Source organism: Cygnus atratus, chromosome 1 (assembly GCF_013377495.2).
Source record: "Cygnus atratus isolate AKBS03 ecotype Queensland, Australia chromosome 1, CAtr_DNAZoo_HiC_assembly, whole genome shotgun sequence".
In the NCBI taxonomy this organism is placed as follows: domain Eukaryota; kingdom Metazoa; phylum Chordata; class Aves; order Anseriformes; family Anatidae; genus Cygnus; species Cygnus atratus.
This window is the reverse complement of record NC_066362.1, coordinates 119,149,928-119,166,602: the sequence shown is the minus strand read 5'-3', so window position 1 is coordinate 119,166,602 and position 16,675 is coordinate 119,149,928. Positions and strand designations below refer to the sequence as shown.

The 16,675-nt window shown below is 39.1% G+C and overlaps 1 protein-coding gene across 1 annotated transcript in view; it reads left to right on the top strand.

Annotated features, from left to right (window-relative positions):
* OTC (ornithine transcarbamylase) overlaps positions 1 to 16,675 on the top strand; it is a 29,604-nt gene that overhangs the window by 2,845 nt on the left and 10,084 nt on the right. The window contains exons 2-5 of the mRNA XM_035542211.2: positions 2,966 to 3,104; positions 3,693 to 3,774; positions 10,044 to 10,131; positions 15,468 to 15,621. Coding sequence (XP_035398104.1) covers positions 2,966 to 3,104; positions 3,693 to 3,774; positions 10,044 to 10,131; positions 15,468 to 15,621 — 463 coding nt within the window. The remainder of the gene's footprint in view (positions 1 to 2,965; positions 3,105 to 3,692; positions 3,775 to 10,043; positions 10,132 to 15,467; positions 15,622 to 16,675) is intronic.

Below are 16,675 nucleotides of genomic sequence, written 5' to 3'. Positions count from 1 at the left end.
CTGCTCTGTGCTGGTGCGGCCTCACGTCATGTACTATGTGCAGTCTGGGGCACCACGGTATAAAAAGGATATAAAATTATTAGGGAGTGTCCAAAGGAGGACTACGAAAATGATGGTCTAGAGGGCAGGATGTATGAGGAGCGGCTGAGGTCCCTTGGTTTGTTCAGCCCAGAGCAGAGCAGGCTGAGGGGAGGCCTCATGGCGGCCTGCAGCTCCCTCACGAGGGGAGCAGAGGGGCAGGCGCTGATCTCTGCTCTCTGGGGACAGCGACAGGACCCGAGGGAACAGCATGGAGCTGGGACAGGGGAGGGTCAGGCTGGGTGTTAGGAAAGGTTCTGCATCCAGAGGGTGGTCGGGCACTGGGATAGGCTCTGTAGGTCATGGCACCAAGCCTGCCAGAATACAAGCAATGTTTGGACGAGGTTCTCGGATACTGAGTTTGATTTTTGAGTGGTCCTTTGTGGACCTGATGATCCTTTTGAGATCCTTCCAACTTGGCATGTTCTGTGACTGGAAATGATGCAGTGAAGGAGAATAGAATGACCAAACAGCAAGCAAGTGCATAGATGTTAAAACAGGATGAGTATTTTTTCATTCCCCAAAAATTGACAGAGCAGCAAATCCCTCTTCTTAAAAAATATTTTTTAAAAGGTCACATTCATTAAACTACATTTCCTTCAGAATGCACATATTGAAGTCATATCCAATCGCTTGAATATCAAGCTAGAGCCTTGGTATTCACAGAAATGGATTTCAATAGCATACCTTGGCAGGCTGTTTTTCAAGCAATGGTGGAAGCTACCTGGTGCATAAATGCCCAACCTTTCTTCTAATGCCAGGTATATTCTATTCTGCACCTATCAAATACAGAAGTACAGGAAAGCATTATGCTAGCTCTGTAATACCCACTTCAGTTTCAAAAACGTGGCATTTGGCACTTGCTAACTGTTTCTCAGTTGTTTACTTCAGTTTGGAGGCAGGCATAGAGACAGAAGGATAACACTTAGAGAAAAATATGTAACTTTATTTTACTAATGATTGTAGTGGTGTGAACACTAGTCTTTATGTCTTGGAAATGTGCGTTATTATTTTAAATGTTACTGACAAATATGTATTAATGAAGTCATGCATACAATTCAGATTGCATTTCACTTAAGAATCACTTTTCAGTATCACTGTAAGAAAATACATGGGCAACATCACTCTAAACTTAGAAAGCAAGAAATCCATTCACTAATCTGAACAGTGCTTCATAGAAGTCCAGCCCTTCTGCAATTTGAGGACCTGTGCAGAGACTGATTGTAGACATTGATGGGAACCTCTGTGGTGCTTTATGCTCAGCTAGCTTAGTGGTGGATCCTCTGGCCGTCTGTATGATCTCTGGAGCACATTACCCTGATATATGACAGCATGTACTGAGCTCCAGCAAAATTAATCTCCAGGGCATCTGTATTTCGTGTGCTACTTCTTCAAATATTCTCCACGTTTCTGCTGTTACACATAATCCTTTTCACTGTGGAAAAATGTCTTCTTAATAATGGTGGTGGTTTAATGTCTATCTAAAGAACTCTTAAGGGTCTCCAGAAAGAAAAGACACAACAATCAATTAAAGGAAAAAAATCTGCTACATGATTTGAAAAGTCATGCAATTTTAACTGCGTTGTCAAATTAACAGTAATAATGTTTGGTACTATTAGTTTAAGAGATGCCGTCTTCTCTGTTCTCTTTCAATTTGAGCCTGTACAACAGAATTCTGCAGAAAAAGTCCATTCCTTCAGATTTAACCAACACCAAAATCTTTAGAAGCCACATAGGCCTATCCACTACCTGAGCTTTTATTCATCGGGATTAACAGAAGAATGAACAGAAATTACAGTATATTTTCCTGAATTTTCCTAACTGTGGGCTCAGAAGCATGACAATGGGCAGGTGGTGTAGCTAAGCCTGGCCTCGGAGGTGAGCTCAAGGGGAACCTACTTGGAAATACAAAGCCCGTAGCTGCAGAAGCAGCTGTTTGCATTGCTTTGTACTCCATTCCATCAGATCGGTTTAAAAATGCTGCCTTTTGTTAAAAAGAAATATATGTTTAGCTTGCACCCATCCAAAACTTCAGCAAGAGTACGGTGCAATCTGTGTTACACTAAGGAGGGCTGTAGATACAGTGCCAGAAAAGGAGATAATCTGTCACTCTATTCTTAATCTTAAACCAGAGGAAACACAGGCTTAGACTCAACTGTTTCATTAATACACCTCACCTAAAATAACAGAAATTATATTGTGAAACTTCTGTGGGTGATTATAAACATCCCATTCCACGTGATTCAAAACTCATAAATCTGGCTGGAGGTACTGTACCCTTCCTAAGTAAATAAACTATACGTGTTCTGAATGTCTGGTGTGGTAGGAGAAGGGCCAGAGCACATGGCTATTTTGTTGGTTTTCAGTTTGGTTACCCTCATCCCCAGTGCCATGAGTACTTAAAAGACATATATAAAAATGCCATAATATGTATATATGGGGGTGGAGGATGGCAGGTGTCTTACCCAACCACAAAACATGCAGGAGGGAAAGAGAACACCAAGACCAGTTCCTCAATGTTCTGTGCTCCAAAGAGCTGCTTTACATTCTCCTCGTAAGCCATTGTGGCGACGCGTTTGGCTTTATTTGATTAGGCAGCACACAGTCAAGTCATACACATATCAGAAGGCAAAAGAACCTACATCTAATGTACGGTGTATAGTACAATTTGAGATGCTGTTACTGTGGTGATCAGTATACTGCACTGTGGCATGTTGTGCCAGCATGACAGAAGTTATTGAAACCAGTTAAGGCACTCCATCAAGATGATCCAGCTGGGTCAAATGAGGGGAGCAAGAGAGATTTCAGCTACTTGTTCGTTGGCTTTAACACGAGTACAATTCTGTGTCAAATGACAAAAGCATATTTTTTTGTTCTTTTGACACAGGCGTGGGCCACCAGCTCAAATGAATGTAAGCCTGAAAGGTCGCGACCTCCTTACTCTACAGAACTACACAGCTGATGAACTGAAGCATTTGCTGTGGATGGCTTCAGATTTGAAACAAAGGATAAAGCACAAAGGAGAGGTAAAATCCTCCAAATGACATTTAGGTCACTCAGATGTTGAAATAAATATTGTTTTGAAAGATATCGGGAACCAGCAATTTAGCTGGCTTGTCCTAAACATCATCACCTAAGCTCTTTAATACCGTGAACCACATACTACAGATCAAAGAATGTTCCGCTAAAATGTTCAGAGATATTCTTTAAATACTGCAGAGGACTTTGCAAATGAAAAAGTTAAGCAGTGTTGCATAGCTGGCCGTTATTGGCCAGCCCTATCCATGTACACATGGTGTATATGCAGCACTAAATGTAGGAAATAGAAGACAGTTCCCTGTATTGCATGGGAATAAAATTAGTAACAGTTCTCCTTAATGGGAAATCAGTTTGGGTGCCAAATGCAGTGTCTTTGTGCCCCTAGAATTAGATCTTTCTCTTTAACCTTTTCTGTTGCTAGATGTACTTGAAGGGCAGAGGAATAAAGTTATGGTTAAAAAAAATAAAAAAGTTTTAATTTTCTAATGCTGAATTAAAATGTGCAAGAAGTATTTTCACAGTGGAAAATTGATAATGACTATAAAATTGAAATGCCTTCAACTCCTGTTTTCCAGTACTTACCTTTGATGCAAGGAAAAGCTTTGGCCATGATTTTTGAGAAGAGAAGTACAAGAACAAGATTATCTGCAGAAACAGGTATATCAGAGCAATGGCACAGTCACCTTTTATTTGAAATTTTCTACTGTGAGTATGCACTGAAAAGCACTACATAATTTCGTATCTAGCATTTTTTAATTAAGAGACACCTAATATTTTAAAGCAAAAATAGGAAAAGAATGATAGCTAATGGTGTTTCACCTTGCATATTAACGGCCACTGAAATTTCACCAGATCATTCCAAAACATGATAGACCAGAAATAAAGCAACAGGTCAAAGTGAACGTTTCCGATGTAAGTTCCCACCAATATGCATATTTCCCAACATAAATTTTAGTAAGCATCACAAATTACATCTTGTGCAAGCTCTAATAAATATCTTTCTAATGTGTTATGAATTACCATTGTCACATTTCAGAGTATGTGTTTAGATGGGGAATCACAGTAATGCCTTGATATGTGTTAGGAAAAAAAGAAATTTAACATGATTACCTACATGGGAAGATAACTTGATGGAGACTCCATGGTATTAGGCTAATAAGACAAGGCACTGGAACACTATTCTTTTAGGATACAGTCCTAAAAAACACTAAAGCAAACACTGAAACGCATATCTTTATTTACATGGTAGTTGCTCTGAAGTCAGTGGGACTACTGAAATAGTTTATTCATGTGTTTGCATGGTACCAAGAAAACCAGGAATAACTGTGAATTGGTGGTTGTCTTATGGGTACATTTTTACTCATCGGGGAAGGAGAAGCTTCTCATAGGTTAAGGGTCAGAAAACTTGTTGAGTATTCACATTTCTTTACAAGATGTAAAGGAGAAGGTAAAAATAATGTAAGGAGGAAGAAGACAGGTCATCTGCAAGCATTTCTAAGTTTGCCTTCATATCGTCTAGCACAGCCCTTTACCTGCTCATCCTGGTCTTTATGTAGACTTGTTCCTTTCTGTTTTCTCTAGATGAAGCAGGGGTTATGAATGTGTTTCTAACTTGCGTTCCCTCTTTGTAAGGGCAACCTGCCTTTTAATACTGGAGTTTTTAGGCCTTTTTCTTGTTGCCTGCCGTACTTATAATGGCAGGTAATCGTGAATTCTCTGAATCTGTTTATCCTTCTTGCTTCTGTATTCAGAGGGAAGCACTATTTAGTCCTTGGCTTTGAAAGGCTTATGGAAGAAGGAAGCTCAGGAAAGTTCAGATGAATTAACTTAAGGATGGGAGCTAATGCATATAAAATCATCCACGGGGGATTAAGCTCCAATGAAATAAAACCAAATTGTTTCTGAGTGAGAGTTTCCACAAGGGAGTTTAATGCAGTTTAACTTCTGTGAATTATCTTCACACCTTCAGTTACTTGGTCTTAAGTCCACTAAGCCTAAGACTTTGTTTCAAAGGCAGACTCGAGTTTTTTCTGTCTATGGAAACTATATATTTCAGCTACTTTTTGACATACACAAATTGTCCCTTGTAATTTATAGCTGAAAACAATGTGGGGTCACATGCGTTCCTTATCACTGAATAAGCTAATTTCTTGCCAATTTTCTTATGTCCAGTGGGAGTGTACATTGAAGTGGATTGGAATGTTTGCTTATAAAATAGAGGAGTCATCTTAAATAGCTTTTCCCAAAAGCTGCACCTTCAAGATGTTGAAAGAGGTCACTTGTGGGACAAAGTTCTGGTGATCAGATTGATCTGAACAAACTTTGCAACTTTCAGGAACAATTAGATAAAAATCAATGTGTTTCGGTTTAAAGGAGTAGAAACTTGGAAAATGCTGGTTGCAATATCTGCTCTATGCAGTGTCTAGAAGATTGCTGCCATATATGAACACTGTGGAAGTCTTTTCAAAAGTCCTGCTGTCTCTATGCCCCTGAAGAACTCCATTCTTGAAAAACAAATAAACGTGAATTTATAATAGAACAGAACAGCTGAAGTTGCTTTTCCAATATACTGTGTCTCTAAAATATTTTATTCTTACGGCATTGGGACTGTACTGAATAATGTATAGGTCCCTGTGGCATAATCCATGGTCCCTTTACCCTGTTGAACAAATGTAATCTTGTCCTAACGCATATTTCTGAAACCCATATTATTTTACCATTTTCAGAATAGTAGTGGTCTTGTAAGTTTGATGAAGAACTACAAATAACTTCCATAGGCTATTGGTAAAGTAAATCCAGTTTTACAACACCTACTATATTTATTGCTACCACTGGCTATTATATTGGGAAATGTGACATCTGTGCTATTATACTGGTAAATGTCATTTGTTTGCAGTCAGAATCTCATACCCATTCTGTATAAAATCTTGCATACTTTTTGAAAACAAAAGTATTCCACATGGTCGTATATTACTTGTAAAATAAACATCCTCAGGTATGGCATAAAGCTGAATGCCCTGTTTGTGTTATAGCTTTGTTGTAAAATATTCTGTTTGTCACTAGTACTCTTAAAATAAACAGCTTAAGTTACATTTTAGCTAACAAATTATAAATAAATCCCATCATTTCACAGACACTGAATGCAGACAGTATGTCAGAAGGAAAAAATAGAGTTGGAACAATGCAGGCAGAAAATCCCTGTGTACCTTCTTTCCCTCTGTACTGAAATACAGAAGGTTCTGACAGGTTTATAGAGGTTTGCTGCCACTGGCTTCATCGGAATTACTCCCAGCTCACTCACTCCTCCTACCATGGGGGTGAGGGGAAGATGAAGCCCATGCCTGAAGGCTACTACATACTGTCACAGAAATAATTGCATCACTTCGCATGTTCTAATGTAGTGGGGATGATATTACACGGCAGGAATATACAGTATGCTTTTTCATTAGAGTGGCTAGTGTTATTTAGCTTGGCTACATTACAAAGCGGGCAAGAGCACTCTTTTAGCTCACTCTCCAGTTAGAGGGGTCACTTTAAAAATGATTATCAGGTTGCAGGCTTCTGCTGTAGGAATGCTTCTGTAATTGTTAGCTAGAAACATTCTTTGTTATCAGTCTAAACTGAAAGATACTTGGTAGATTGTACATCCTGCAGAGAGGCAGGCATCCTGGCAGTGAGGAAACTAACAAATCCAAATCTAGATGTCTTGAAATATAAAACAGGATCCTTCCTTTGAGTTTGAGAAGATGGGGGTATATGGCTCCTGGTGATGGCAAGGCAGCCCCATAAATGTGTATCCAATGTGTGAACAAGAGGATTCTTTTTGGCCCACTTACCCAATGTAGCAGCGACAGGCTGGAATGGAAATTTAACCCAGGTCTGTACAACCACCAGAACTCGTGCTAAGTAAAAGCATTTGCATAAGTGGAATCAATAATACCACAGCCTGAGGTATAAAACTGTCCATTATTTAAAAACTAACAGTAGTAAGAAGTTTGGTAATGAGATAATAATGTATTCTGTCTCTCCAGTATGAACATTTACTGTGGTTTGTTGAAGATACCGAGATCCATATAAACACTTAGCAATTGGCTTTGGATAGAACCAGATTGCAACAACAAAGAGGATTAGATCTTCCAGTTTAACATAGCACTCTGGAGTGTGCTTTTTGCTGAATATCTTCAAAAGTTTTGTTTTGTTTTGTGTTATTTTTCCTGCCAGTAGTCTGGATGGAAGAATCTAAAGCATGGATACTTCCCCTGCAACTACACAGCAGCTAGAGCACAGAGCTCCTATATTTACAGATGGAAAGTTTTGGATGGAAATATGTTCCCAGGCCCTGCACAGATGGCCAGTTCATGAGCAGAAACCCAACACATTAGGACTCTGCTATGTACACAGACTCCAGGTGGTGGATCTGACTAGGCTGCCTGACGCCTGGCAATTCTGAATAAATGGCCAGATTCCTCTTTATCTACTTGGGCATCACTTACAGAAAACAGAACGTGTCCATGGGAGCCTGCCTGGACTGTGAAACATCTACCAAAGTGTAGTTCCTCATTTAGAAGCCTGAAGTGCAGAGCTGTTATATTGTGTGGAACTTCCTGGAAAAATCACTGACATAATCATATATAACTTTAAACAAACAAACAAGAAATCTGTCAGGAAAAGTTACTACATATGACTTTTCATCCAAGAGATCTTGACTTAAAAATCAGCATTGAATAAACAGGCTGTAATGTCTAGGCACCAGTTTGCATGCACGTTCCCATAAATACAGTGTTTGTGGCTAAGCAGAGAGGAGGTGAAAGGATCTGGGGAAACCTAAACATTTTTCCTGCCTTAATACAAAAAGGCTACTGAATAACTAAGAAAGAAGGGTGAAGCAACAAACATATTGATAATGTTTCTCTAATAGCAAATAGTAACAGTAGAATAAGTGATGCTTCGTTCTTAAAAGTTTGCTGGGTCTGAATCCAGTCTCACTGTGATTTGGAGCAATTCTTAATAACGACAAAGGGAAAGTAAAATCAGGCCCATTAGCAAAAGTGAATATACACTGGATGGATGGAGCAGAGAGTTGCCCTGCAGGTGGGATCTGGAGCATCATTGTTTTTAATACTACTTTTAGGGAAATTGAGGCAGTCAAAAGGCAAGGTTTCATTTTGAAGTCTAAAGACTGGCTGAACTGATCCGAATTGGAGGACCTCACCTCAACCCTGCTTCCCGCATGGGACGGAATTTAATAAGGGCTTCTCTGTGCTAGGGGCCCAGCTGTGGGGCCCACACCTGCAGCCTGAACCTCATTGCTTGGTTTTAGCTGTGAAAGGTTTCAGTGTTCATTCCTGGTTTGATCATTTTTGAAGAGTAGCTGTGGGGTCAATTTTTTAATCTTTGACGTGCCTTTACAAACATCGTGTTGAGGCTGCAGTCCTGACGATGTCTGCAGTGCCATCTAATGGCTACAACCAGCCCAAGCAGCTTTTAATCTTTTTGCTTCTTAATTTATTTATTTATTTTAATAACAGTAGAAAATGTTAGCACTTCCAAGAGATCACATTAGGGTAGAGAAGGGGGTCTCTGCTCTTCTGTGCTGTGTGCAGCCTTTCTCTTCACAACAATAAAAATAATCTGGGCTTTTGTCTAGCTTTTTGTCACCGTAGAGGCTCACTCCTCTGAGGGGTTGTCTCAACAAGGTTGGTGTGTCCACATCAGGATTCTCCAGAATTTCCTCCATCGTGGGTATTAGAGACAAGGCAAGACCTCCCTGACAGTTTCTCTACTAGCAGGGAGTTGTTTTTACGTGGAAAATCATTCCCACTGCACAGTAAATGTCTTACAGGGCTACCTACAGACCAGTTCAAATCCTCTGCTTCATACTTTCCCAGTGGTAGGACGCTGTGTCCTGTGCTAGGCCTGTGCTAAACCATTTGTGAAAGTTTATAAAACAACCCCCCTCAGAGCCCATCCTCCCCATGGACGATGGCCATCATGGCCATGATGGACTTTACACAGAGATTCAGTGTAAGGAGTCTTTGCACTTAAACCAGGTGAAGGCAGGGAGGCTTGAGCATGGTGAAAAAAAAAGCAGTTTCTTTCTATGTTTGTGTCAGCAGATTGCTTGTGATAGCTTTCTTCTGGTGGTGCAATGGAAATAAGGCATGATGGAACCTGAGATTTACCCTTAGTGTGAAATTTGTCAGTCTAAAATAGTGTCCAGTTTCCCAAAGTGTTTTATATTCTTAAATGATGCTCAAGTCTTTCCCTGATTTCCTGTTTGGGAATGTATTTCATTCTTCAGACCTAATCCATCTGGTTCTTTGGCTCACCTTGTAAATTCATTACTATTGCAGGGTGCAGAGATACTGACAGTGCCCGAGATCTTTCCTTCTGTCCCTGTCACATCACTGTTTTTAAGACACTTGGTTATTTGTGACCAAGCTTAAGTTTATAATGGTATATGAGGAGACTTAAGGTCTTCTATCTGAGTGAATATCCTTGCAACTTCTTGCAAGGATGTGGACTTAGACCTAATGACTCAGATGGTCCTTTCTAGTTCTATGATGCAAAGTCTCTTGAAGTAGACGTCGTAGAAATTCAGCATGATGAATGGGTTACTTAACTCTTAACAGGAAGCCACATATTTCAACAATATGTAGCCTTGCAGCTTGAATGACTGATCCTGTGAAAACAGATCAGATCTCATGCCCAGGAATTTTAGCAAAGCATCATATTTGAGGAGTTTTATTCTAACACACTTATTTGCATCTTGTGGTGCCCAACTTTAAGCATTTCAAACATTTGGATGCCCTGCTGACTTTTTGTTTCATTGCTGTGAATACCTTTTGCATGAAATCTTGGTTGTAAGTATGAGGTGCTGGTGTTTAATTTCTTTTTTTTTTTTTTTTTATTTGTCCTCATTGTAGGATTTGCTCTCCTTGGAGGACATCCATCTTTCCTTACAACACAAGACATTCATCTGGGCACTAACGAGAGTCTCACAGATACAGCAAGGTTGGTAAGATGTCACTTGACTGATCACTATATATCTGGTAGATCACAGAATAATAGAATCATTTATGTTGGAAAGGACCTCTAAGATCATCTAGTCCAACCTTTAACCTAGCACTGCCAAATTCCACCATTAATGTTTAAGGAAGTAGTTGATCAGGCTGAAACCTGTCTTGCAGGTTTTTCAAAGTTAATAAGTTAATATTTTCTTTATGGAAAACGTCAGAAGGCACTCCAAATTCTTAAGTATTTACAGGTCAGCTCACAGAAACTATAGTTCTGTACACGATCAGTCCAACCATTCTAGCTCTCCAAAACATCTCACAACAAGAAATAATTTTATTGAATTTTGGTTATGGAGTGATAACGAGAGTGACAGTCACACAAACAGAAACATATTACAAACTTTCATAGGCCAGCTCCACTGATAAAGGCACATATATTCAGATAAGACTAGAACCTTCTTGTTCTGTTGCTCCTCATGGAGATAGAAGTACAGCTGACTGGTAAATCAAAAAAAACAAAATCAGAAAACAAAGACTTTATTTATCCTAGTTATAGTAGCTGCTGGTGAACCTTAGTTTACCTGCGGGGGAGCACTGAAGGCCACTCTGATCCCCCTCTTTCAGCAGCACCGATCTTGGCCAACACTTTGCAGCAAATTTTTGATGCCATGTGCCTTCCTCCACTGCCATACTCACTGTCAGGACTGCTTGGAGGCTGGGCTATGGCATCACTCTCTTACCAGCACCTGTGGAAGATCTTAATCATGCTAAGTCCCACATGCATACAGGAATGGGTAGCTAGCAGTCTATCCCCATTGCCCTAGCAGGAAAGAACTTAGCTCAAAGTAGGCAGAACATGAGGTTACCTTCTGCAGATGCCCTTGCGGTTTTTCAGAGCCCTCCATGTATTAAAGACTCACCCAGCCTCAGTATTGTGCTTCTTTCTAGGACGCCCTTTTGCAGCCTGGGGTTGATTCTCTCAGGCTCAGCTGTTGAAATGTTAGTAGCATCTGAAAGATCCTTTTTGTTCTGGTGAAAGATATGCAGTGTCAAGTTTGTCAGGCTCAAGTCAAAATGCCATCAGCCAGCGGAGGTTCCATTGCCCCGCTGTATATTACAGTCTTCACGGTCTAGTGGGAGAGACTGAGAACTGTGTGGCTGTTCTCTATATGAGAAAACCCAAGGAAAATGTAAGAAAAATATGAAACATTAGAATGTTTAAAATTTTCATTTCCTGCCTTTAGCTGCTGAAGTGGAGGACAGATGGGTGTTGATAGTAGAAAGTCAAAATTTCAGTCTCTTGAGGCGTGAAAATGCTGACTTCCTGCTAGGTATATAACTGCCAATATCACAAGAAGCTGCAGCTATAGCATTTCGATGTTTCAGTGAAACTGTCCTTGCTTTAGTAACTATGAGTTTAAATGATTCAAAAATTGTGGAAACTCATGAGCCTACAAAGGGACCAAATTAATCTGAGAGTTAACAGTCAAGTCTGAGGTATCCACCTCACTGCATCCACCTGGCCAGTTCAGTAGAGCTCCTGCACTGCCAGGGGATTCAAACACGTCCCCTCAAAAGAAATTCTTCATACATCATGGCACATTGCCCCAGTTTAATTACTATGTCATGTTAAATGTGAATGGAAGACATATCAAAGATAGTTCCCCCTAAGTGGTGGAAGTATTATTCTCCAAGGATTTCCCCTCTTCTTCGTTTCAACCTCCAGGAAGGAGAAGGATGTGGTCAGGGCCCTTATAGAGTGATCCTCTGCAACAACCTCTCCAAGCACCATCCCACCAGACACGCAGGGCCATTGTCTGGAACTTCTCTGTCGTTCACGCACCAGCCCTACAGCAAATCCAGTCCTGTTCTAATCCACAAAAGGACATGTCTTCTGTAGACTATTTTTTTTTCTTCTTCCCAAATAGGGTGATAAAGGGCCATTAGATCTTTGGTTTGCAGTATATTGAATGACCTTTGCTTGCACAAGCAAAATGGAAAAGGAAAGATGGACAGACTACAAGAAATAAGGCAAAAGGTGGAAAGAAGCAAATCTTCCAGCCATTCCAGAGGAGTCCCCATTTGGTAGAGAAAGCTCCCACTTCCTGTGCAAGCTCTCACCCCACCTTTTCTCTGTCACTGCTCCCCTCTTCCAGGTCAAAATGCTATTCAAGACCCTGACCTGGGGATTTTTCTGCTCTGCTGAGTCACAGCACTTGCCTATGACAGTGGAGAGAAGGCTTTCCCAAGTCACTACGGAGCCCCAAGTGCTCTGCTTCAGTCCTGCTCTCATTAGTGGAATTATTATTGACTTTGCATAATCAAGACTGAGTAGTTTACCCAAAAGAACAACATGATTATAAATTCCTTGGCATATCTTGTGAATGAAGGATGACATGCCAACCTCATTCAGTTAAAGTGAGAATAAAAAAACAATGCTTGTAGTAAACCCAGAGGGTATTTAAAATATTTACAGCTTTGTGTCTAGGGCTCTGAAGGCCTTAGAAATACTTAAGATTGAGACTTAAAGCAAAGGGGACACCGAGTTATAAAAGTCCACGTTTTTTATTATAATTGCTGAAGGTAAGGGTTGAAAGCATTTCTGCTGTGAACATATTTTTAGTGACTTATTGCTTGGTTATAATACAGTTCTTCCATGCTTCACAACACATTTACATTTACACTGACACAGTAGCAAAAAGTTACTACCCATTAAGGAGCTCTAAGCCTTTCAGTGTTTAGCATGTCTGATACACTACGTGAAATGAAATATAAGTATTGCGTCTGTATTTTCCAGTGTAGAAAAGTTCCGTTGTGCACCGCTATAACTCAGTAGCCATAACATTCAGTGGCAGTAATAAAGAGCTCCTAGGACGGTTCTACAAGTCCATTGGCATTATCAGGGGATGAATCTCTCCATCTATGGTGGATGGGTTTACTTCTTACTAAGAACAAGTCTACAACATGCCTCTTTACTACTATCAATGACAATGAAGTAGTCTTCTCAGGAAATTAAACCTTTTGAATTGATACATACTTTCAAAAAATACATAGAATACTCCAAACTCTGGATAAGAATATTTTACCCCCAAAGTACACAAATGCTCTAAAATCACAACGTTGGGTTAAAAAGTTCAGAGATAACATCAAAAGACATATTTTTATTTGTGTTTATTTTTGAATTCCATAGGGGATACAGCTGAGCAAAACTTCACAGCTTTTCTAGGTAGAAATAAACTTATTTTGAAAAGATTCATAAGTAGCATTCCAATGTACTCACATATTTACAAGCTTTGGGATTTTGAAGGTTAAGTTTATAGGCTCACAGTCTTAAACAAAAACAAATGAACAAACAAACAAAAACTTTTAGCTGGTGATAGCATAGGAACCTTGATAATTCCATCAAATGCAAAATCACCTGATAAACCTATGCTTACTCCCCCTCACCTTCCAAAACTTCATCTTCACTAAAGACTCTTTTCTAACCAGATGTTTTTTACTATGCAATTCCAGACTTACATGGTTTCCTTTACATTGTTTTGCTTACAAGAGACTTCATTTCCTCAGAAGAGGTCTAGATTTTTGGCTGAATTAAATTTGGTTTTGATTGCATGAAAGATTATCCCAGTTTCCACTTGGACTTCCTCCTATAAGATATGATATCTAGAAATGCTGGAAAAAGAACTGTCTGATGTCTTCCTGGTAAGAGCCCAATAATTCTAGTACCTACTTTCAACGGGGTAGAGATGGAAATGCAGCAATATTCACTAGTTTGTCATTGATTATGTCTGATTTTCCTCTACTGCCATACCCTGTAAAGGAACCATCTTCTTGAAATGCTTTATCTGTCATGTGAGGTAGGAGCAGTTAGGTCAGCTGACCTAGTATCCTATAAAATGTCCAAGATAAATGGGCAATTTTTCAATGTGATTGCCTTTTTTCCTTGTCTGAAGTGGAACTAGATATTTCTTGTTTAGGGTGGACACCTATTAGATGGCTAACAACAGAGGTCATGCATCATATCTCTGATGGCTAGTTCAGAACAGGTTTTCTGAAGTCACATACTCCAAGCTAGAATTAAAAAAAAAAAAAAAAAAACAGACAAACAAAATAATAGAAATCATGAGCCAGGAAGAAATAGTCACATGGTATTCCAATAGCTTACAATCAGTAAATAGTTTGTTCGGTTCCTCCTTTACACTTGTGGCTGCTATCAGCAGCCTTTCCTTCAGAGAGAGCTCTACTGGGAATCTTGTAACATTTTATAAGAGTTTTGCTTGTGTAAGGAATCTCTGATGTCAGTAGAAAAAAAATTGTTACTGACTTCATCAGGAAATTTGTCTGTGTAAAGGCCATGCGATTAACAGCTATATTTCCACCTGAGGAGGTATCAGAATCCTTTCTGGCTAATCAGAAAGAAATACTGCAACAGTTTTTCATAGTCTTCTCTCTAGTCTCTTCTTTTTTTTGTTGTTTTAAGGTCCTATTAAAGATAACATTAAAGCACACAAAATGCTACTTCAAAGTCATGCTTCAGGGCTTGATTAAAACAGAAACGCAGAGCCACAATCCATGTTTAATTTATCTAAAGAATTCAGAGCACACAGAGTATGCTATGCTAATCCACCATGCTAATCTCTGAGTCTTTCACACTTTGGCAAACGAGGCTAAAGCCGGAGTGGCACAGTGAATCCTGCATGCCCCTAACCATATAATGAGTTTCCAACTTGGACATTACTTTAGTGCTGATATCATGAGTGTCAATAGACAGATATATAGATAGGAGGAAGAACAGGCTGGTATTGTTGGCCTCCTGTTCCCATGTTTGTTAAAACCAGTAAACGACTGTGGTGATCTAAGACAGATCTGTAGTCCTGATCCTCACAAAGGTCAAGATACCATACAGAGGCACTGTAATATCCAGTCAATACTACATTTGTTCTTCGATGAAAGACTCAAGAAATCTTATCTCTTCCAAAGTTATCGAATTCTTCAAGTATTACATTGTTGTGCAATTTCTTATCTTAGTTCATTTATTAACGTAACCTAACATTTATTGATGCTCTATCTGTAGCTACAATCAAAAGCTGAAGAGAAACAGCAGTAGTTTTCATTTACTTGCTATAGTCTGTTAATAAGTAAAACTGCTTGCTTATTAGCAGCTTGTTAAATATCTGCATTTAAGTGCTTTATGCAGGCATCATACATTATTCAGACAGCTGAAAAAAATTGATTCATTACCACTTCTCATTAATATTTATGCACTGCACATTGAAGGGTGCAAAAGGGATGTATTTATTATGTTTGACTTGGATATCTTCTGCTGTCCCCTAGGGTGCTGTCCAGTATGACAAATGCAATCCTGGCTCGCGTTTATAAACATAATGATCTGGACCTAATGACGAAAGAAGCCACAATCCCAGTAATCAATGGATTGTCCGATTTATATCATCCTCTACAGATTTTAGCTGATTACCTAACTCTTCAGGTAACAATATAATCCCTGCTTAATAATATTGGGAAAGGTTCAAACTGTTTAGTCCTAGGTTTTTCTAAGTGGTAATTACATGACACTCGTTATTTAAGAGATCTTTTTTCAGGAATATAATTAAGAATCTTTTTAATTTAAAACAATTACTTAGTCCTACCCGCTGTAGTGGTACTGAAGTTAAGCATAAAATTAAGTACTTAATTGGAATTAGGCTGCGATTTAAAAAATGTGCAGGGAGGGTTACATACTAAGGTAAAGGTGAGATGTTGGCTTAACCAACGCTAATGGAAGTTTTGCTACTGACTTTGAAAGACTCAGTAGTTCACTCTTGATGCTGCCCTAACCCATGAACAATGTAAGAGGAGTCATTATCCATATATTGGGAAATTGCTTCAAGTTTACTTTGAAAAGCCAGTTAATGCTACCAGTGCAAATCCCCAATGTTCAGGCTCATAAACCTATTTAAACTTTGCTCACATCAAAGAACAGTTAACAAAGATCATATTTTGTAGCTCTAATCTAATGAAATATTTGGTTTGACAGCTGGATGACATTTTACACATAGAATGCCAGATGTTTATCTGTGAACAGAAGGACTATGCTGTTTTACAATCAATTGAGGAACTAGCTTATTAAAAAATATTGGTGTACTGCAGGGCTGGTTGACAACGCTGATGAACTCTTCTGACCTTGTTTGCTTTCTGAATGAATAAAAATCACACTGCTTGAAAAAAGGAGGGTTAGAATAATTTCCTGATTCATTCAGCTGTGTTTCAAACTACAGGATGTTTGGTATATGGAAAAGATCTAGTGAGAGAAATAACAAATTATTCATGCCTTAAACTTTAAATACTGAACCATTCATATGTTTAGTGAAAATACTTCTTTGTTACTTTGATTACTATTTTTCTTACAATTTCCAATACTAAGATTGAAGAGACTAGCAAAAAAAAAAATAAGAAAAGTGAAACTGAGATTAAAATGCTTTGCATACCTCAGGATATGCTACATGTGGGAGATTACTTTGAGCCAGCTACACTGAGCTGTTAAA